Below are 20,628 nucleotides of genomic sequence, written 5' to 3' on the forward strand. Positions count from 1 at the left end.
CGCTGAGGCTGAGCTGCCCATATCGCACTTCCCAACCCACTCCTCTACAAAGCATCTCCATTTTATTCCATACAAATCCAAGAGCATCCCACGCTTCCCGTCCTGTAGCTGGAAGCAGAGCCAGCCACTGCTCCCCGTGTCCCATCGCATCCCACTGCAGCTGCCCTATGGTTGTCAGCGCTGTAGCAGCCGGCTGTAGGGTCCACCAAGGGTCCTCAGCTCGTTGGGTGTCCCCATCTCGGCCACCGTGCCGTGCTCCAGCACCACAACGCGGTCAGCCTTCTCCAGCATCCGCGGTTGGTGGGTGATGAGCAGCACCGTCCGGTCCCCCCCGTTCCGCACCCACTGCTGCAGCTGTAGGACACACGGCTGCCCATCAGCACGCACTGTAGGGCCGGACCTTCCACCCTACACACTGCTCAGTGCTCACCGCCGCATCGCTGTCCCCATCCAGAGCGCTGGTGGCTTCGTCGAGGATGAGGACGGTGGGACGCCGCACCAAAGCGCGGGCGATGGCGATGCGCTGCTTCTGCCCTGCCGACAGCTGCCCTCCTCTCTCCCCAACATCTGCAGGACGGGGGTGGGGATGAGTGTGGTCAGACACCCGGGTCCCCCCTGCTCCCTGCACTCACCGGTACTGAAGCCTTGCTCCAATGCAGAGATGAAGCCGAAAGCACCCGCAGCCCTCGCAGCTGCTATGATCTCCTCCTCCTCGCAGTCCTCCATCCCATAGGCAATGTTATCCCGAATGGAACCGGAGAAGAGCACGGGTTCCTGCCCCACCAGTGCCACCTGCCCCAGGGAAGATGCTGAGCCCCAGCACCACTCGGTGTGGTCATAACTCCCCCCCAGCCCCTCACCTGGCGGTGCAGGTAGCGGTGCTCATAGTCCCGCAGCGGCACCCCGTCCAGCAGCACCTCTCCAGCCCCGGGCTCATAGAATCTCTCCAGCAGTGCCACACAGGTGCTCTTCCCACTGCCATTCAGCCCCGCCAACGCTGTCACCTCACCAGGGCGCAGCTCAAAGGTGACGTCTTGCAGTACGAGGCGCTCGGGGCGAGTGGGATAGGCAAAGGACACTTGATGGAAAGTGACATGGCCCCGCAGCTTGGTGGGCACGTAGGTGCCACCGGTGCCCACAGCTCGCTCCTGGTCCAGGTAATCGAAGACCTTGCAGGCAGCCGCCGCGTTGCTCAGAAGGTCACCATAGGAATACGCCAGTGCCTGCATGGCACGGACCCCCCCACAGGGTGGGGACATGGGGATGTGACCCCTAGGCACAGCACCCAGGGTGGGGAAACGGGGATGTGGCCATAATCATGGGGATCCGGTGGCAGAGGACGCACTGCCCAACCTCACCTGCACGCAGCTGCCAGCTTTAGTCTGGTAGAGGATGAAGGCGATGAGACTGCCAGCAGTGAGGGTCCCCTCGCGGAGCTGCTGGTGCCCACAGTACAGCACCAGAGCCTGCACAGCCAACTGCAGCGCCTGCAGGGATGGGGCTGAGTGGGGATGTCCCCATCCCACACAGACACTGGGGTGTCTCCACATGCCAGCCTCACCCGCCGGATGAGGAGAAAAATGGCCTTCTCTGTGTCCCGCTGGTCCCGCAGCTGTAGGGTCTTGTCCAGTGCCTGGCTGTAGCGGTGCTCCTCCTCCTCCTCGCCGTTGAAGACTCGTACTGTCTCAATGGAGGAGATGGACTCCTGCACTGCCGCTCCAGTGTCGGCCGCTGCATCCAGCACAGCCCGCTGCAGCATCTGGAGGGGACAATGGGTGTCAGCACCCATGGGATGGCCAAGTCCTCGCCATCCCACTTCCATTCCTGCCCTACTCTTTTCTGCCATCTCACGCTGGCTGTGCTGGACCCACAATCCCCATCCTGCTCTCCCCACTCCCACTGTTCCCATCCCGTTGCTATTGTCTCCATCCTTGCCAGCCCATCCCCACCATCCCATCCCTGCCATCACCTGGTGCCGGGTGTCGTAGACTTTCCGTGCGGCGACGGCAAGTGGCACTTCGAGCAGCGCCAGCATCGTCAGGCGTGGGGACAGCCCCAGCATGAAGGCACAGAGCCCCAGCACCTGCCCCAGGTTCCTCAGCATGACGTTGATGTTGAGTGCCAACACATTGCTCGCCAGCATCACATCGGTGGTCAGCCGAGAGGCCAACTCGGCTGCGGGGTTGAGCAGGGTGAGCTGGGGTATGGCGTGGGGACAGGGACAAAAGTGTCCCCGGTCTGTACCTGCTGTGGTCTTTTGGAAGAAGGCGAGGTCCCGGTACACCAGGCTGGAGAAGAGCTGGTCACGGGTGCGCAAAATGAAGCGGAACCTGATGAAGGTGAAGAGGCCACCACGGCAGCCGGCAAACAGCGAGCTGGGAAGGAATTGGGAGTTGACCTCAAAACCCATCAGGAGTCAACGGAGAGCCCCAAACCCATCAAACAAGCACCAAAGTTCAATGGAGACCCCAAAACCCATCAGGCAACCGCTAGGGTTGGAAGGGATCTGGGAAGGGAGACCCCCAAACCCATCAGACAACCACCAGAGGTGCATGAGGTTTGTGGAGGGGTGTGGGGTCCCTACCTGCTGGCAGAGGCCAGGCACATGAGGCCGACGGCAGCGGTGAAGGCGGCGAGGCCGTCCCCTTGGCGAAGGACATCCAGGGCCCTTCCAGTGCAGTAAGGCACTGAGGTCTCACCCAGCGCAGCCAACACGAGGAAGAGGAAGGCGCAGCCGAGGAAGGGCCACTCGGTCCAGGCGAGGGCCAGCAGCCGCCTCAGGGGCACCCAGGCCTCTGCCTCCTTTGCTCCCACGGCCACAGTGGGGACCAGGAGGCTCCAGGTGAGCAATGCCACCACGGCTGTCCCGTGGGTCAGCACCAGCCAGGACGGCGTGGCCGTGGCCAGCAGCACCGGGGCGGCTCCAGGCAGCCCCACGTAGCCCCGTAGGGTGAGGAAGACGGCTGGGCCCAGGCTCAGCAGCACCGCAGCCCCGTGGGGTCCCCTGGGGGCCAGCAGCCGCCCGGCCCCCCCCAGCACCAGGAGGCGCAGCCCGGCTTCCAGCCAGGAGCCCACCCGGCCCAACTGAGCCAGCGCTGGGAAGAAGTGGGCCAGGGCCAACATGAGGGCCAGGTCGGCCAGGAGCAGCGTGCATGACAGGCGCAGAATGTGGGGCTGCATCACCGTGGCTGCGGGGTGTGGACCCCCAGAAGCTCTGATGCACAGCAGGACCGGGTTGGCTCCCCGGGGTGCTCCTGACACAGATCCTCAGCTCCCCTCAGCACCTGGAACACACAGCAGTGCTTTGAGAATGGATCCCTTCCAGCCCGGCTCCCCACGGACCTGCCTGGATCGCAAACCAGCAGCCACCGAACCCCTCCAGCCTCCTCCAGTGGCCACCAAACCCCTCCAGTCCCTACCAGTTCCCTCCAGCCCCCACCAGTAACCACCAGTCCCCACCAGACCCCATCAGTTCCTTCCAGCCCCCTCCAGCCCCTCACCGCTCTCCATCTCCTCCCCGCTCCGCCGTTACTTTCACTTTCAATTTCCCCGCCCCTCTCCAAACTGCAGTGTTCCGATCTGCCTGGCAACTGATGACGCCGCACCGTCTCGACCAATGAGCTGCGCCGCTGCTGCACGGCCTCAGCCAATGAGCGACGCTCTCGTTTCCGAGAAGCTGCGGCCGCTGCCGAGCATTGGGATCGGGGCCGGAGTGGGATCGGGGTCGCCATGGGGGCGATGGGCGCGGGTCGCCGCCTCCTCCTCTCGCTGAGCCCCGAGCGCCGGCGCTGCGCCGCGGTGATTGGTCTGATGGCGGCCTCGGCGCTGGGTACGGGTCGGGGGGAGTGGGGGTGGGATCGGAGTGGGATTGGGATTTGAATGAGGATGGGATTGTAGCGGGGATGGGGATAAGGGTGGGGATGGGGATGGGATTGGGAACGGGATGGGATGGGGGTGGGGATGGAGATAGCCATGGAACGGGGTGGGGAATGGGAATGGAATTCAGTGGGGGTAGGGATGAGGATGGGGATAGGCTGGGCACTGGGAATGGGGTTGGGATGGAATGGGAATGGTGTGGGTTTGGAACTGGGATTGGAGTTGCGTAGGATGGGGTGGGAATAGGGAGAGGAATGGGAATTGGGTCTGGATTTGGGATGGGGATGGAATGGGAATTGAAGACGGGGTGGGAATGGGGATGTGATGGAGTGGGGATGGAGATGGGATTGGGGTTGGGTTGGAGTGAGGATGGTGATGGAATGGGAATGGAGATGGGTTTGGGGTGGGGGTGGGGGGTGCAGCCAACTGGAGGGCAACACTGAGCTTTAGGGGTTCATCTCTGAGATTTGGAGGTGCAGCACCAAACTGGGGGTGCAGCACAGAACTTCTGGGGCACCGTCCCTCGGGGGGTCCCCATACCCTGACCCTGTTGTGGTGACAGGCGAGATGGCCGTGCCCTACTACACGGGACGTGCCAGCGACTGGGTGGCCCGCGAGGACGAGCTGGCAGCCATCCTGCCCATGGTGCTGCTGGGCCTCAGCAGGTATTGGCACGGGGGGGACGCGGTGCGGGTGGGGGGCACTGTGGGACCCCCTGACACCTCACTGCCACCGCAGCGCTGTCACCGAGCTGGTGTGCGATGTGACCTTCGTGGGGACGCTGAGCCGCACGCAGAGCCGCCTGCAGCGCCGTGTCTTCGCCGCCGTCCTGCGGCAGGACATCGCCGAGCTGCGCGCCGACGGGGCCGGTGAGGGGCACCGGGCTGGGAGGGGACACGGGGATAAGTTTGGGTGGCCCTGACGGTGTGTCACCCGGCAGGGGATGTGGCCACGCGGGTGACACGGGACGCGGAGGACGTGCGCGAGGCGCTGGGCGAGGCGCTGAGCCTCCTGCTGTGGTATCTGGCACGCGGCGTCTGCCTCTTCGCCACCATGGCCTGGCTGTCCCCGCGCATGGCGCTGCTCACCGCGCTGGCGCTGCCGCTGCTGCTGGCCCTGCCCAGGGCCGTGGGGCACTTCCAGCAGGTATGGGCTGCTGTCTGCACCTCCACCTGCCTTTGGTCACCACCACGTGCCTGTTGTGGCATTCATGTGCCCAGTGTCACCGTCATGTACTCGTTGCCCTATCCATGTGCCCACTGTCCCCTCCACGTGCCCGATGTCCCCTTCATGTGCCCACTATCCTCCTGCCTGCTGTCCCTTCTGTGTGACCATTGTTCCTCCATATGCCCCCACACCCCTTTCACGTGTCCACTATCCCTGCCACGTGCTCACTATTCCCTATGTGTGACCATTATCTCCTCCACATCAGTGCTGTCCTCTGCACATCCCCACCTCCGCATGCCCACCATCCCCTTTATGATCCCTCCATCCCCTCCACGTGTTCTCTGACTCCTCCATACATGCACTGTCCCCTCCCCAGCCCCCATTCCTCTCCCACGCGCCCTTCAGTGACACTGCTGTCTCCAGGCCCTGGCACCACAGATGCAGAAGGCACAGGCCAGGGCCAGCGAGGTGGCAGTGGAGACCTTCCAGGCCATGGCCACCGTGCGCAGCTTCGCCAACGAGGACGGGGCAGCTGCGCACTATCGGCAGCGCCTACAGCAGAGCCACCGCCTGGAGAAGAAGGATGTGGCCCTCTACACTGTCTCTGCCTGGACCAGTGGTGTACGGGATGGAGTGGCTCAATAGCATGGGGATTTGATGGGATGGGGCTGGGGGACGTGGGGATGTGATGGCACTGAGATGTCAGGAGATGGGGACATGGTGATGTGGGACAAAGGAACAGAATGCTAAGGGGCTGGGGGCCATAATGGCATGGGGGTGGCAGGGCACGGGGATATAGTGGCATGGGGACTGTGGGATGTGGATATGATGGCACAGGGACATCAGGATTTGGCAGGCACAACAGTGCAGGGGCTGTGGGGCAGGAGGGTGCAGCGATGTGGGAATGGGGTGGCATAGGTGCTCGAGGACACTGGGAACATGATGACATGAGAGGACAGATAGCACAACTGTGGGGTACTGGGACATGGGGGACATTGACAGCACGGGGAGGTGACAGAGTGGGGCTGGGAACTTGGTGTCCCATGGGGAGGTGTCCCCTGGTGACCTCATGGCATCCTCAGTTCTCAGCGCTGGCCCTGAAGGTGGGGATCCTCTACTATGGAGGGCAGCTGGTGGCTGCGGGGACCGTCAGCACTGGGGACCTTGTCACCTTCCTCCTCTACCAGATGCAGTTCACTGATGTTGTGGAGGTGAGCCCAAGGGAATGCCCATATCCCCATGTCCCCATGTCCCCCTGCCACGTCCCCTTGCCCTCCTGGCCGTATCACCGCGCTGTCCCCAGGTCCTGCTCCGCTATTACCCCACACTGACGAAGGCTGTGGGCTCTTCGGAAAAGATCTTTGAGTTCCTGGACCGGGAGCCACAGGTCGCACCCTCGGGGACAATGGCACCCAGTGAACTGCAGGGCCACCTCCAGCTGGAGGATGTCTGGTTCTCCTACCCTGGGCGCCAGGAGCCCGTCCTCAAGGTGGGCAAAGAGACACCACCAGGGGACATGGGGACATGGTGGGACAGTGTGACAGGTGTGAGGACATGGAGGGGATGGTATGGGGATGTTGCAGAGCAACATGAGGATGTGGCATTGAGGGCACAGGGACATGGCATATGGTGGGGATGTGGGATGGGCACATGATGAGTGACACAGAGACATGGTGGGGAGGGCATGGGTGTGTAGATGTGGTATCAGAGGTGTGGAAACAAAACAAAGGATCTGCGGGGGAACAGGGACAGAAGGACACAGCAGGAAGGCCATGAGGCCATAAAGGGGTGGGTACAGGGACAACGTGGGTGTGACATCTGTGTCCCTAGGGTGTATCGCTGGAGCTGCGCCCCGGGGAGGTGCTGGCACTGCTGGGACCCCCGGGTGCAGGGAAGAGCACTCTGGTGGCCCTCGTGTCACGCCTGCACCAGCCCACAGCTGGGCGCCTGCTGCTGGATGGCCACCCCCTCCCCACCTACCAGCACTCCTACCTGTGCCACCAGGTGAGTCACCGCATGTCCCCATGGCTCCTGGTTGTCCCCGTGGGTCACCGAGTGTCACTGCACATCAGCAGCCATCCCCATTGGTTCACCAGCTGTCTGAGTCCCCAGCCATCACCACCGTGTTCCCCAGTGTCCCAGCCAAGTCTCCAACCATCCTTGCCGTGTCCCCAACCATCCCACCATGTCCTCAGATGTCCCTGATACATCCCCAGCCACCCCCATCACCTCCACTGCTGTTCCTCCCACTGCAGGTGGCCGTGGTCCCCCAGGAGCCACTGCTCTTTGCCCGCTCACTCCACGCCAACATCTCCTATGGGTTGGGGTGCTGCAGCCGGGCGCAGGTGACAGCAGCTGCCCGCAAGGTGGGCGCCCACAACTTCATCACCTGCCTGCCCCAAGGCTACGACACAGGTATGGTGTCCCCGCTCCATTCCGCGTCCCCTGTATGGTTCCCTCCCATCCTGACCCCGCTATCCCCGCAGAGGTGGGCGAGTTGGGAGGACAGCTATCCGGGGGGCAGCGGCAGGCGGTGGCCATTGCCCGTGCGCTGCTGCGGGACCCCCGCATCCTCATCCTCGACGAGCACAGCAGCGCCCTGGACACTGAGTGCCAGCAGCAGGTGGGATGTCACCCATGTCCCCACATCCCCCTCAGCCCTATGTTCCCTCGGTCTGCATACCGAGGTTCCCACTCCTGGAGACCCTCAGTCCCTGGCTGTGGCTGAGGACATTGCGCTGACCTTTTCTCCTGCCATAGGTGGAACAGGAGATCCTCGCAGCCAGAGGATCGGGGCGAGCAGTGCTGATGGTGACGGGGCGGGCAGCCCTGGCAGCGCGGGCACAGCGGGTGGCTGTGCTGGAGGGGGGAGAGGTGCGCCAGCAGGGACCCCCCCACGAGGTGCTGCGCCCCGGCAGCCGCACGTGGCAGCTGCTGCAGGACTGGGGACAACAGGGAGCACCGGAGGAGGGGGACAGAGGGAGCGGGGGTGAGGGATAATGGGAGTTATGGATGGGGACGGCAGGGGGTGGGATGGGGACACTGCGCATTGGGACTGAGAATGGGGACGTTGAGGGTGGAGGTGGGGACATCGGGCAGCGACAAGGGACCACAAGAGCTGGGCCATGGGCACACGGATGCCGAGCCGGGCGCACTGCAGTATCACTGCTGCATGACACACAACGGCCACTGCATGGACTGCGGTGCCACCGGAGCCAGGGCTGTGACACAGAACCAGGAATAAAGTTGCATGTTTGTACCCGGCTGTGTTGGGAATCTCATGCTGGGGAGTCCCGGCGCTATAACAAGTGCAGGGAGAGTGAGGGAGCCCAGACTCCCCTCAGTGGGAAGAGCAGAGCCCCTAACAACACCCAGCTGGGGGAAAAGAAACCAGGAGAGGGCTGGAGGGCAGCAGAACAATCATATTTATTTGAGTACAGGGTACAATGTGGGGATGCACAGAACTGCAGGGGGAGGGGCACAGCAGGGACAGAGAGTATGGGGAAGGGAGGGATGAGGGATGTGGAGTGGGGAAGGGTGAGGATTACAGAGGCAGCAGGATGGGGGCAAGAAGGAAGTGCTGCAGGACATTCAGCTGGGGGGGGGGGGAAATATATGTAGGGACAGCTGGGAGGAGGAGCAAGGAGATCCCAGCACACAGGGATGGCAGTGAGTAAACTAGAGCTCATCCAGGACAGGGAGCAGGCAACCATGGGTCTGGGGTCACAGAGGTGATGGAAGAGAGGGGCAGGTGATGGGGGAGTGGGGGAAATATGGAGGGGGTGAGCAGCAGGCAGAGCAAAGAAGCGGGACAGCAGGTACTCAGCGCCCTGAGCAGCCAAACCGGGACACAATCCTCTCACCCACCCCATCCAACCACAGCACGGAGCACACTGCAGGCAAACTGAGCACAGAACGCTCATCAGTTCATTTCACAGGAAGCAGAGCAGGCAAAGCATAACAGTCAGCATAGAAAGCAGAGGGGGAGATGCGTGAGATTGAGTGGACGGGGCTGTGTCCATCACCAACCCCAAATGCTGGTGGGGACAGCCTTCCACTTGCAGGCTGAAGCACAGCACTCAGATGATGGGGTGGTCGCTCCCTGTGGGGATGAGAAGAGATGGTGTCCCATGGGACTGCATTCCCATCCCAACCCTAATCCCTGCAGAGCCCCAGTACAGCCCAGCCTTGGGTGCAGAACCACAGAGAGCATAGGGACCCTCCCAACCCCCAGCCCCACACCACAACACACCTGTGCCTGAGCTGTTGGATCCACCATCCCAGTCTGTAAGGAAGGAACAGCCGTGAGTCCTGGCCCTGTGCTCAGTATGGGGCATGGAGCAGCCCCAAGCACCAGGAATGGGAACCCTGGGAGAAAGCGGGACCCCAGGACCGCCCTGGCACTGGGCAGAGGTGGGGGACAGCTCTGCCCTCATCACTCACCGGGGGCAATGTTGTAGGCCCTTTCTTTCTTCCCTGCGGACAGAGAGATGCACAGATGTCAGCACAGCTTCACATCACAGCCAGGCTGGGTGCTCCCAAGGGGATCTCGGATCTCCCCCACAGCCCCGCTGTCCTCCTGCACCCCTCTGCTTTTACCTGCATGGCTTCTGTAGATGATGAATCCAACACCACCCACGATGGCGATGGCCACAATGGCGACAATCACCCCCACCACGATGGGGACCAGGTTGGGCTGTGATGGCTCTGGGGGAGAGCGGGGTCATCAGCAGGGGAAGGGGCAGCCCGGAGCCCTCAGCCCCACAGCACCTCACTCACCCCACGAGTAGAAGCCGGGCTGTTGCAGGCTGGCGTGCTCCACGCAGCACTGGTACTTGTCCCAGTCCTCCGGCCGCCCCTCGATGGTGACCAAGGTGTGGTAGGTGCCGTCGCTGTTGGGCGTGATGCCCCCCGATTGGGTGTCCTGGTTCTGCGCCACGCCGTCCTTCATCCAGCTGACGTCGATGGGCCGCGGGTAGAAGCCGTGAGCGCGGCAGGACAAGGTCAGGATCCCGTCAGCCTTCTTCCCCCACACTCGCACCTCGGGCGGCTCTGCAGGCGGGCGGCAGTGAGGGCCAGGCTGAGCTCCCCACGCCGAGCCCCCGCCCCACCTTCAGCCCCACATCGCGGCCCCCCCTCACCTCTCCTCTCCAGCTCTGCCTTCCTGCGCTCCATGTATGTCCGCAGCCACTGCACACAGGTTTTCTCCAGGTAATGCTTCAACCTCTCAGCAACGCTCCCATCGTCCTCCCATCTTCTCTTGGTGAGAACTGCCTCTGGAACTGTCGCAGTGAACGTCTTCGTGTCTTTGTCAAAGGCAATGAAGTCTCTCCCATCATACGCCACCTGATGATACCCCCGGATGGTGCCGTCCTCAAGAATGTCACAGCCTGACATCCGCTGCACCGTGTGAGACCCTGAAACACAGCCGGGCAGGGGGTGAGGGGCCCCTCCGGCTCCGGAGTCCCACTGCAGTGGGGTTGGGTTGGGGTCCCCCCGGGACGCGGCACCCCGAGCTCGGTGCGGCTGTGACGGGCAGCCCCGGGACGGTGCCGCCGGGCAGGGCCAGGCCTGGGGGGCGCGGGCGGCACCGCGCCATGGAGCCCCGCCCCGCCCCGCTCCCACGGAGCCGCGGCCCCGGCCGTGCTCACCGCCGCTCTGGTTGAAGCGTTCCTGCAGTGTGCCCAGGTCCTCACGTTCATTCCGCTCATTGCTCTTTGCGATCCGCGTGTTCCTCTCCCAGTACTCGGGATCCACAGCTCCAGGTGCCTTCATCCACTCGGTGCGGGGCACGTACCTCCGCGCGGTGCTGTCATAGTGCACGAAGATCTCGCCGTCCACGTACCCCACGGACACGAACCAGGGCATCCCGGAACCGGGATCCGTCATCGCGGTGTGGAAGTATCGCAGGGAGTGTGAGTCTGCGGGGCCGGAGCGCAGTGGGGCCGTGAGCCGCGGGTGAGGGTCCCACGGGCACAGCCCCGCGCTGGGGTTACGGGCAGGGAGGGGTCCCGGTCCGGCCGCACTCACCGCCCGCCGCCCCGCACACGCCGCGGAGCAAAAGCAGCCCCCAGCCGAGGATCCCGCACGACCCCATCGCTGCGCATCACTCCGCTGCCTCCAGGTTCCGGGACACCGCTCTGTCCCGCACTGCGCTCCCATTGGTTCCTCCGCCTCCGCCCCGCCAATGGCGGACGGGAGCGCTCGTGACGTCACCGGGCGCCAGGCAGAATGCTCTCCCGTGGACTGTGAATCGAAAGCGAAAGCGGGGAGCGGGGGCGGATGACGGGAGCGGTGTGGGACCCCCCCGGCCCACCGCACACCGAGCGGCCACCAGGGCTGTGTCCCAACGGGGCCGTGTCCCTGAGCCAGGGGAAGTGGCCGAGGGCTTTTGTAGAGGGCCGGGGGGCGGTGGGAAGGGAAGGAGCCGTCAGTCAGAGCAGGGCCGGGGGGCTGCGATGAGCCCCGCCGGGTGTGGGGTGCACGGAGCGCTCCTTCCAGTACGGAGCCGTTGGATTCGGAGAGGCACAGAGGGCGGAGGAATCCTCTGGGATCACCACTCCAACCCTGAGTCAATGGCTCCTCCCAGTTCAGCGTTGTCCCCTGCTTAATCGGAGTGACTCATGACGTATATCCAGATCACTTATGGAGGCACTGAGCAGAACTGGCCCTAAAACACAGACTCCACGAGCACCCGGACATCTCCCCACGCACGATGTCACTCACTGTCACCATCATGGATGCGATGACCCCTACCGAACCTCTCCCCAGTGACATCACCCTGTCCCAATAAACTCACAGGGACACCAACAGAGGCTGCAGAGTGTCTTTAATGTCAGCACCACGGCTCAGGGTCGGGGATGGGGACATGCAGGGACAGTGGGTGACAGAAGGTGTCCATCAGATGCTGCCTGTGGGGACATGGGGTGAGGGATGGGGTCATTCAGCCTTTATTGATGGCAATGGGGACAGGGACAGGTTGGGGACACTTACCTGAAGGGTAGTTGTGACCGGGAAGTGGGGTGTAACCTAAAAGTGGGGGAATAGGAGGGGTGAGTGGGGCTCTTGTCACAGATGGTCACATCCCATAGAGACCCATATGACCCACAGAGAACACATAGAGATCCATAGGGACACACAGAGACCAATAGAGACCTCATAGTGTCCAATAGAGGGACCCACACAGGCCCCACAGCAACCCATAGGGATCAACAGAGACCTCACAGGGACCCACAGAGAACAGAAACATCCACAGCAACCCACAGAGACTCATAGGAACCCCACAGAGACCTCTTAGAGATCCATGGAGCCCCTCAGGGTCCCTCCCAAGCACTCACCTGGGGCAGGGGGCTGGGCCCGCCAGCAGAAGACACCAATGAGGAGCAAGCCGAGCCCCAGCACCATTGCAACAGTGGCCACAGCCACCATCAGAGTCACCTCCAGTGTCAGCCCAGGACCTGCAGGGACACAGCCAGCAGTGACACAGCGGGGACACCGCTGTCCCCTGCCACCCCATCGACCCCAACTCACTCCAGTCCTCCAGGAGGGGCTCCTCCAAGCTGGCATGCTGCACTGAGCACGTGTAGGTGTCCCCCACCTCCGGGGCCACTGAAAGAGCCACCTGTGTCTGGTAGGTCCAGTTCCCATTGGGGATGGCGGACATGGGCGAGTGGTCTCCGGGCCCCACGATGTCCCCATTGTGCAGCCAGATGATGGTCACCTCGGGGGGGTAGAAGCCCCACACGTGGCAGGTGAGGCGGATGGGCACGCTGGGGTTCCCTGTCTGTGCAGGGATGATGCGGACCTGGGGCTGAGCTGGAGCAGGGACAGGGATGGTGAGCAGCAGGGGATGGGGACGGTCAGCAGCAGGAGGTGTGGACGGTCCCTGCCCCATTCTCTGCACTGTTCCTTCTGTGCAACGCCCCACGCAACGCGCAACTTCCCCATCTCACTTCCCTGTAGGATTCCCCGTGCAATGCTCTGTGCCACATCCCCATGGGGTGTCCCCACACTCTGTGCATTGTCTGCTGCAATACCTCGTGGGATGTCCTCTGCAACAGCGCTGTGCCACAGCCTGCGAGATGCCCGGTGCATTCCTCTGTGCACAATGTGCAATGCAATGTGCTCTGCAAAACTACCCTACAATCCGCCATGCAACATCCCCGTGCAGCAAACTCCATGCAACACACCAAGCAATATTCTGTGCAACTTTTCCTTGCAGCATCCCCATGCTTGGGACCCTTAAGCAATGCCCCATGCAGAACGTTCTGCAAAGCTCCCATGCAATCCTCCGTACAACATCTCCATGCATTATGCTTTGCAGCACCCCTGTGCAATCTTCCATATGTGCTCATGCACATGCTTTGCAACATCCCTGTGCAATTCTCCATGCAACTTTTCCATGCAACACCCCCGTGCTTGAGAACTCCAAGCAACACTCCATGCATCACCCCCATGCAATGCCCCCGTGCAATGTCTCCATGCAACAACATCCCCGTGCAACACCCCATGCATCATTGCTATGCAACGTCCCCATGCAACACCATCTTCATGCAACACCATCTCCACGCAACGCCCCATGCAACAGCCCCATTTGCAATGCTCACTCCTCCGCAGTGCTGTCTGTGCCCAGAACTGTGCAGCCAGTTTGCTGCACGTCCGTCTCCGCGCCTCTGCGCGCTGCACCCAGGTGCTGTCGTTGTTGAGGGAACTGGCAATCCATTCAGCCACGTCGTGCAGCAGCCTCCAATCGCAGGCGTTGAAGCGGCGGACGTCGGGGTCGTAACACACCAGGGGGTTCTTGTTGAAGGCCACGGTGAGGTCGAAGCCCAGCAGAGAGCCGTTGGCAGCCAGCGGGCAGGAGCTGGCCATGTGCACCATGAAGGCGCCTGAATTGGGGGACAGCAGGGAGATGGCAGTGCTGGCAGTGACCCCATCCCCATTTGGAGCCCCCAGAGGTTCCCCGTGGGGACACAACAGTGAGCTGAGCTCAACAGTGGGATCCCATGAGATCCCTAAAGACCTGCCTGGGAGTCCTAAGGGTTGAGACTCCCCGAAGTGGCCCCAATATCCCACAAAGCTGAGCTCCCCACAGAGTACCCCCACCATCCCATAAGGCTGAGCATTCCCAAATCATACCTAGCAACCCAAGAGGCTGAGTCCCCCCCATCACCCCAAAATCCTCCCTTGAGTTTCAAAGGGCTGAGATCCCCCAAATTGTCCCCAACATCCCTCAGAGCTGAGTCCTCCTCCAAACTGTGCACAACATCCCATAAAGTTGAGACCCTCGCCCCCAAAAGGACCCCACTATCCCAAAAGGCTGAATCCATCCTAAGGTCCTCCCTGGGGGTCCTAAGGGCTGAGACCACCCCACGCCCCAAAGTGGCCCCAATATCCGAAAAGCTGAGACTCCCACAAATCATCCCCAACGTCCTAAAAGGCTGAGACCCCCAGTGCCCCCTCCACGATGCCATTAAGCAGAGCCCCCCCAAGCCCCTACCATGATCCCATTGAGCAGAATCCCCCCAGAACCCTCCCAGAGTCCCATAAAGCAGAGCCCCTCCGAGTCCCTCCCCACAATCCCATAAAGCGGAGACCCCCCACGCTCCCCCCCACCAGAGTCTCATTAAGCAGAGCCCCCCCAACCACTCCAACCCTCAACCCCCACCTGCCCCCCGCGCTCCCAGCAGCAGCCCCAGAAGCACCAACATCGCGGAGGGGGGAGCGGGGGGGGGGGTTGGGGGGCGGCCCCTCTGCTCCCTCCACCCCACATGCCCCCTTCACGGATGTGGGGCGGAGGAGGGGCACCGAGCAGCCAATCAGAGGCGGCGTCGCGGCAGCGTCATCTGTTACCGGAGCAAAATGCAGCGGAGCCGACGTTTAGGGGACATAGACGGCTGGGGAACACTGGGAGCACTGGGAGCACTGGGAGCACTGGGAGCACTGGGAGCCCCACCCACCCAACGTGAGAACGAAGAATTAGAGCGATGTTGGGGCTGCAGATGGTTTTATTGGGGGATGAGAGCCCCTCACCCCAAGCTGGGGGTCCCCATGCTGAGACATGGGAATTCCGGTCATTGAGGTCCCCAAACTGGGGAGTAGGACCAGGATGGGGACCAGGACTGGGACTGGCATCGGGATGGGGACCAGGACCAGGGTCAAGGATAGGGACCAGAAGCAAAGCCAGGACCGGGACCAGGACCGGGATGTGGATCAGAAGCAGAATGGGGATCAGGACTGGGATGGGGACCAGGACTGGGATGAGGATCAGAACCAGAATGAGGACCAGGACTGGGATGGGGACCAGAACTTGGACGGGGATCACTTTGAGGACCAGGATTGGAATCAGAACCCGCATCAGAATGGGGACTGGGACCAGCACCAGGACCTGTCACACAGAAGATGATGAATGAGGAGGGACATCCCACGCTGGACAACAGATCCTTGGTGTCACACAAATCCCCAGCACCTCACCCCGTGGCCTCTGACAGAAGCTGAAAACCCCAGCGCTGAATGCCACCAACCCCAAGGTCAGCGCCATGACTGCCACTGCCACCTGTGCCATCATCCCCAGAGACAAATTGGGACCTGCGGGAACAGCAAAATGAGCCATGGGGGACTGTGGGGTGTGGGTGCCACATCCCCGTCCCCTAACTCACTCCAGTCCACCTGCAGCGGCTGCTCCAGGCTGGAGTGCCACACTGAACATGTGTAGGTGCTCCCCGCTGCAGTGCTGGCCCTCAGGGTCGTCTGTGTCCTGTAGGTCCAGTCCCCATTGGGCAGCAGTTTGGTGTCTTCTGAGGCCACCACGAGGCCGTTTTGCAGCCACTGGATGGTCACCGCAGGTGGGAAGAAGCCCCAGACGTGGCAGATGAGGCGGACGCTGTCGGGGTCGTTGGAGATGGGGATGGGGACGATGCGGACTTGGGGTGGTGCTGCAGCAAAGGGGGGATGGTCAGAGCTGGGGACGGTACCCTCTGTCACCCTGCAGGGTGGTTGGTGGGACAGTCCATGCAATGTCCCCGTGCATTATACAGGTGCATCACCCTATGCCACATCCCCATGCAATGTCCCCATGCAACGTCCCGGTGCAATCTCCCACTCAATTTGTTTGCAGTGTCCCCATCCAACGTCCCTTTGCATTCCCTTTGGGTGTCCCCATGCAATTCCCCCTATAACGTCCCGTGCCATGTCCCCTTGTGACGCCCCTTTGCACTTCCCTGTGCAAAGTCCCTCTCAATTCCTCATGCAATGACCCCATGCTGCATTCCCATGCAATGTCTCTGCGCATTCCGCATGCAAATTTCTTGCGTGGATCCCCTGCAATGCTCTGTGCAAAGTCCCCATGCAACGTTCCTTTGCAATCTCCCACTCAGTTTCTTTGGAATGTCCCCAAGCAATGTCCCATTCAACCTCCTGTGCGATATCCCCATGCAGTTCCCTTTGCAACATCCCTGTCAGCGTCCCAGCATCACCCCAGTGCAACACCCCCATGCAACAATCCCATGCAATGCCCGTTTGCAACGCTCCACTTGCATGCAGCAGTGCTCACTCCTCCGCAGTGCTGTGTGTGCCCAGAACTGTGCAGCCAGCTCAGTGCACGCCTGTCTGCGCGCCTCTGCACGCTGCACCCATGTGGCATTATTATTTAGGAAGATGGCGACCAAAGTGGCAACATCGTGCAGCAGCCACCCGTCACAGGGGTAGAAGATGTAGGCGTCGGGGTCGTAGCACACCAGGGGGTTCTTGTTGAAGGCCACGATGAGGTCAAAGCCCCCCAGGGAGCCATTGGCTGTCAGCAGGCAGGAGCTGGCCATGTGCACCACGAAGGCGCCTGCATTGGGGGCACGGGGTGGGCACAGTAGTGGGGCTGCACCCCAAAGCCCTGTGCTGCACCTTAAAACCCCGTGCTGTACCCCAAAAAGCCCATGTTGTACCCTAAAAGCTCATAGTGCACCCCAGAAATCCCATGCAGTATACCCTGAAAACTCACACTGCACCCTAAGAACCCCACATTGTACCCTAAAAACTCACACTGCACCCCAAGAACCACACTTTGTGCACTATAAATACATGCAGCACCCCACGTTGCACTCCAAAGCCCTACACTGTACCCTAAAACCCATGTTGCACCCTAAAAACTCACACTGCACCCCCAAACCCACATTGCCAAAAACCCCATTTTGCACCCAAAAAACTCACGCTGCACCCCAAAACCCCCACGCTTCACACCAAAACCCACTTGTTGCACCCCAAAAAGCCCATGTTGCACCCTAAAACCCCGTGCTTCACCCCAAAAACCCCACGCTCCCCCCGTCCTACCTGCTGCCCCGCAGCTCAGCGCCAGCCCCATCGCCCCCAGCACCCTGAAACGCGTCGGCCCCATCGGGAGCATTGCAGCCTTCATCCCCTCCGTCCCTCCTCCTTTTCCTCCTCCTCCCCACGTCACCCCATGGGCGGTGCAATGGGATCAGACTTTGCCACCCAGGGGCTGTGGGGACAACACCCAACCCCATTAATTACCACCCTTCCTGGAGCGGAGACAAACGAGGACACCGCGCTGCAAACGAAAGGCTTTAATTACATCACTGCCACCATTCCCAAGCCGAGGGATCAACTCATGGAGGATATCAATGAGTTCGGGGTGAATGTCCCCACTGTCCCCGTTGTCCCCATGTACTGTGCCGGCGGGCGGACAGCAGCAGCCCCAAACCCAGCAGTGCCAGCAGGACGCCCAGCGCCGTCACCGCGCCGCACACCGCCATGGCCAACACGTCCGAAGGGATGGGGTCCTGCGGCACTGCGGGGACACAAAGCGTTCACACCCCAATCGGCCACCGCTGCGGGGACACAAAGCATCGCCCCCACGTCCCCACTCACCCCAATAAGCCACCACGGACATGTTGTCCCTCTCGCGGGTGACAATGCAGGAGTAGATGTCACCAGAGTGAGGTGTCACCGCCAGGTAGGAGAAGCGCATGAAGCCCAGGTCCTCCATGGGGATGTAGGTGAGGTGGGTTACGCCGTCGGTGATGGGGACGCCGTCCCGCTGCCAGCTGATGGTGATGGCTGGGGGGAAGATGTTGCCCACCATACAGACCAGGGTGTTGGGATAGCCCAGATGCAACGGCTGCTGCAGGAAGACATCAGCCACTGGGATGCCTGCAGGGGGACACATCAGTGGGGACGCATCAGTGGGAATGCATTAATGGGGGATGCATCATTGGGGACAGCATCATATTGGGGAAACATCATTGGGGATGCACCACGGGGGATAGCATCAACTGGGGGTACATCGGTGAAGTCGTACTGCTGGGAACACGTCACTGGGGACAGCATGGACTGGGGACACATCAGTGAGGACACATCGTTGGGGACAGCATCAGTTGGGACGTCCATTGGGAACGCACATCACTGGGGACATATTCTTGGGGACAGCATCAGTGGGGACAGCATCAACAGGGGATGTCACTGGGAACACATCACTGGGGACAGCATCGATTGGGATGTCCATTGGGGACAGCATCAATGGGGACAGCACTACAGGGGATAGCATAAATGGGGATGTCCAGTGGGGACACGTCAATGGGGATAGTATCAATGGGGATGTCTATGGGGAATAAATCAACGGGGACAACATCAACTGGGGATGTCCACTGGGGATGCATCAATGGGGATGGGATCAGTGGGGACATCATCAATTGGGGATGTCCATTGGGAACACATCAGTGGGAATGAATGAATCAAGACAACTTCAACAAGGACTTCATCAGCTGGGGATGTCTACTGGGGACAGCACCACTGGGAAAAGGATCAACTGGGGATGTCCACTGAGAACACATCAGTGGGATGTGCATGGGGGATGCATCAATAGGGATGCATCAATTGGGGATGTCTACTGGGGTCAGCATCACCGGGAACACATGGCTGGGGACCCATCAGCAGGGTCACAGTGGGGACAGCAGTACCAACCCTTGGCTTCAGGCATTGGCCGTGGCCCGGTGGCGAGCCTGGTGAGCTCGTCGTGCAGCTTGCGGCACAGTATGGTGTCGTGCTGCAGCTCCTGGGGCTGCTCGGTGCCCGCGGGCCAGGCGGGGCCATCGGGGAGCTGCGGCAGCCACTGCGAGTTGGGGACATCGAATGAGAAGAGCTGCTCCAAGTCGAAGGCCACCGACAGCCCCAACGATGGCGTGTCCGGCTGGCAGAAGAGCACCTCGGACAGAGTGTGCAGCGATGGCTCTGTGGGCACAGACAGGGCGTGGGACACGGGGACACACCAGGCACACGCACACTGTGCATGGACACGTCTGCTGCATGCACACTCACTTCACGTGTACACACTCTGCACGCTGAGTGCACTTCAACTCGTACACGCTTACACTTCCTCTTGCACCAATGCACCAACCACCCCTTGCACAACCTCCGCACTAATTTAGTGCCTGCGTCCTCCTGCTCACGTACTCTGTGCACTAATGCACAAAGAACTCCGTACACAGCCCCTTGCACCAGTGCACGGCTACTCCTTGCACAAATGCACGCCTGTTTGCACTCCTCCCTTGCAATAAAGCACAACGCATTCCTTGCACAGTCTCTTGAACCAGTAGTGCATGGCACCCCTTTCACTCCATTTCTCACATTCAACCCCGCTGCACTAATGCACCAACCACACCATGCACAGCCACCTGCATGCGTGCAAGCACCCTCCTGCTCATCCTCCGCTTGCATCAATGCGCAAACACCCCTTGCACAACTCCTTGCACTAGTACATGCCCACCCTTACCTAGCACGATCCACTCCTTGCACAGCCCCTTGCACTCCCCATACACGTATCTTGGACACCCCTGGCACTACCCCATGCCCACCCTATGCCCCCGCCTCTCCCTACCGGCTCTGACGCTCCCCAGGGCCGCCCCCAGCAGCGCTGCCACGAGCGCCCCGCGCCCGCTCGCAGCCCCCATCCCTCAGCTACCGGCAACCAGTTCAGCCAATGGCCGTGCCTCGCGGCTCTACGCGTCAGCGGTTACCAGGCAGAACAAGCCCGCAGGACACCCGCTCGCGTCATCGGTTGCTAGGCAGAACAGATCCACGGGGAACACCGGCGCTGTGACAGGCGGCGATCGTGCGGCTCAACCAATGGCCGCGCTCCGCAATTACCTTGCGTCACGTGTTGCTAGGTAGAAGAAACTAGCGGGGAGCCCCGACGCTGTAATAGGCGCTGAACCAACGGCGAGCAATTAATAAGCACCGCTAATTAACGAAGTAGGGGACGAGTGGGCTGCCTAGATCGCTGGGCTGTCTCATCACAGCGCGGATGTTGCTTTTGCGAGGGATTTTGAAAGAAAAGGCTGAGGTTTGATGGTAAAAACGTGTTTTGTGCGTAAAACTACGTATTTGGGGGATAAAAGCGTGGGATTTGGGGGGTAAAAGTTGGCGTTTGGAGCCGAGGGGACATCCTCGGGGCGTGCACTGCAATCCCTGCAGCAGTGGCTGCTCGCACTGCAATGCACCGCACTGCAATGCGCCCTCCGAGCTGGAAGCGCTGCACCGCAGTCAGGTTTGCACAGCCCTACGGGCGAGATCGGCCCT

General features: G+C 61.4%; 6 protein-coding genes across 8 annotated transcripts; 1 reads left to right on the forward strand and 5 right to left on the reverse strand.

The window, feature by feature from the left end:
- Nucleotides 1-45: 45 nt before the first annotated feature.
- On the reverse strand, nucleotides 46-3,549 carry TAP2 (transporter 2, ATP binding cassette subfamily B member). Its single transcript, XM_010720596.4, has 10 exons — nucleotides 3,501-3,549; nucleotides 2,585-3,284; nucleotides 2,245-2,375; nucleotides 1,970-2,175; nucleotides 1,562-1,759; nucleotides 1,359-1,487; nucleotides 861-1,223; nucleotides 633-792; nucleotides 431-567; nucleotides 46-354 (listed from the first exon to the last, which is right to left on the reverse strand). The coding sequence occupies exons 2-10, from the start codon at nucleotides 3,178-3,180 to the stop codon at nucleotides 175-177; spliced, it is 2,100 nt and encodes a 699-aa protein (XP_010718898.2). The 5' UTR covers nucleotides 3,181-3,284; nucleotides 3,501-3,549; the 3' UTR covers nucleotides 46-174.
- A 77-nt stretch (nucleotides 3,550-3,626) lies between these two features.
- TAP1 (transporter 1, ATP binding cassette subfamily B member) lies at nucleotides 3,627-8,302 on the forward strand. The gene is made up of 11 exons (XM_010720599.4): nucleotides 3,627-3,829; nucleotides 4,439-4,541; nucleotides 4,615-4,745; nucleotides 4,817-5,022; nucleotides 5,467-5,664; nucleotides 6,126-6,254; nucleotides 6,347-6,532; nucleotides 6,874-7,047; nucleotides 7,299-7,458; nucleotides 7,530-7,666; nucleotides 7,804-8,302. The coding sequence occupies exons 1-11, from the start codon at nucleotides 3,730-3,732 to the stop codon at nucleotides 8,041-8,043; spliced, it is 1,764 nt and encodes a 587-aa protein (XP_010718901.2). The 5' UTR covers nucleotides 3,627-3,729; the 3' UTR covers nucleotides 8,044-8,302.
- Nucleotides 8,303-8,445: 143 nt separating this feature from the next.
- LOC100545817 (class I histocompatibility antigen, F10 alpha chain) lies at nucleotides 8,446-11,230 on the reverse strand. The gene is made up of 8 exons (XM_085239044.1): nucleotides 11,074-11,230; nucleotides 10,695-10,964; nucleotides 10,185-10,460; nucleotides 9,823-10,095; nucleotides 9,643-9,750; nucleotides 9,487-9,519; nucleotides 9,296-9,328; nucleotides 8,446-9,145 (listed from the first exon to the last, which is right to left on the reverse strand). The coding sequence occupies exons 1-8, from the start codon at nucleotides 11,138-11,140 to the stop codon at nucleotides 9,123-9,125; spliced, it is 1,083 nt and encodes a 360-aa protein (XP_085095170.1). The 5' UTR covers nucleotides 11,141-11,230; the 3' UTR covers nucleotides 8,446-9,122.
- Nucleotides 11,231-11,855: 625 nt separating this feature from the next.
- On the reverse strand, nucleotides 11,856-14,860 carry DMB2 (HLA class II histocompatibility antigen, DM beta chain). Of its 2 annotated transcripts, none has more exons than XM_085239060.1 (6): nucleotides 14,711-14,860; nucleotides 13,650-13,931; nucleotides 12,574-12,858; nucleotides 12,381-12,500; nucleotides 12,037-12,072; nucleotides 11,856-11,954 (listed from the first exon to the last, which is right to left on the reverse strand). In XM_085239060.1, exons 1-6 carry the CDS (start codon nucleotides 14,751-14,753, stop codon nucleotides 11,944-11,946), a joined length of 777 nt encoding a protein of 258 aa, XP_085095186.1. In that variant the 5' UTR covers nucleotides 14,754-14,860; the 3' UTR covers nucleotides 11,856-11,943. The 2 variants fall into 2 exon arrangements, with proteins under 2 accessions (XP_085095186.1, XP_085095187.1); XM_085239061.1 differs by lacking the exon at nucleotides 14,711-14,860 and adding an exon at nucleotides 13,080-13,141 and having other exon boundaries at nucleotides 13,650-13,909.
- Nucleotides 14,861-15,032: 172 nt separating this feature from the next.
- On the reverse strand, nucleotides 15,033-17,516 carry LOC104913622 (HLA class II histocompatibility antigen, DM beta chain). Of its 2 annotated transcripts, none has more exons than XM_010720600.4 (5): nucleotides 17,365-17,516; nucleotides 16,595-16,876; nucleotides 15,702-15,977; nucleotides 15,517-15,630; nucleotides 15,033-15,430 (listed from the first exon to the last, which is right to left on the reverse strand). In XM_010720600.4, exons 1-5 carry the CDS (start codon nucleotides 17,447-17,449, stop codon nucleotides 15,201-15,203), a joined length of 987 nt encoding a protein of 328 aa, XP_010718902.2. In that variant the 5' UTR covers nucleotides 17,450-17,516; the 3' UTR covers nucleotides 15,033-15,200. The 2 variants fall into 2 exon arrangements, 1 of the variants encoding a protein (XP_010718902.2); XR_014887156.1 differs by having other exon boundaries at nucleotides 15,293-15,430; nucleotides 15,712-15,977.
- Nucleotides 17,517-17,603: 87 nt separating this feature from the next.
- Nucleotides 17,604-20,110, reverse strand: DMA (class II histocompatibility antigen, M alpha chain). The gene is made up of 4 exons (XM_010720603.4): nucleotides 19,928-20,110; nucleotides 19,015-19,281; nucleotides 17,923-18,204; nucleotides 17,604-17,842 (listed from the first exon to the last, which is right to left on the reverse strand). Exons 1-4 carry the CDS (start codon nucleotides 19,998-20,000, stop codon nucleotides 17,673-17,675), a joined length of 792 nt encoding a protein of 263 aa, XP_010718905.2. The 5' UTR covers nucleotides 20,001-20,110; the 3' UTR covers nucleotides 17,604-17,672.
- Between the last annotated feature and the right edge of the window lie 518 nt (nucleotides 20,111-20,628).

Source organism: Meleagris gallopavo, chromosome 18 (genome assembly GCF_905368555.1).
Source record: "Meleagris gallopavo chromosome 18, MGAL_WU_HG_1.1, whole genome shotgun sequence".
Classification (NCBI taxonomy): domain Eukaryota; kingdom Metazoa; phylum Chordata; class Aves; order Galliformes; family Phasianidae; genus Meleagris; species Meleagris gallopavo.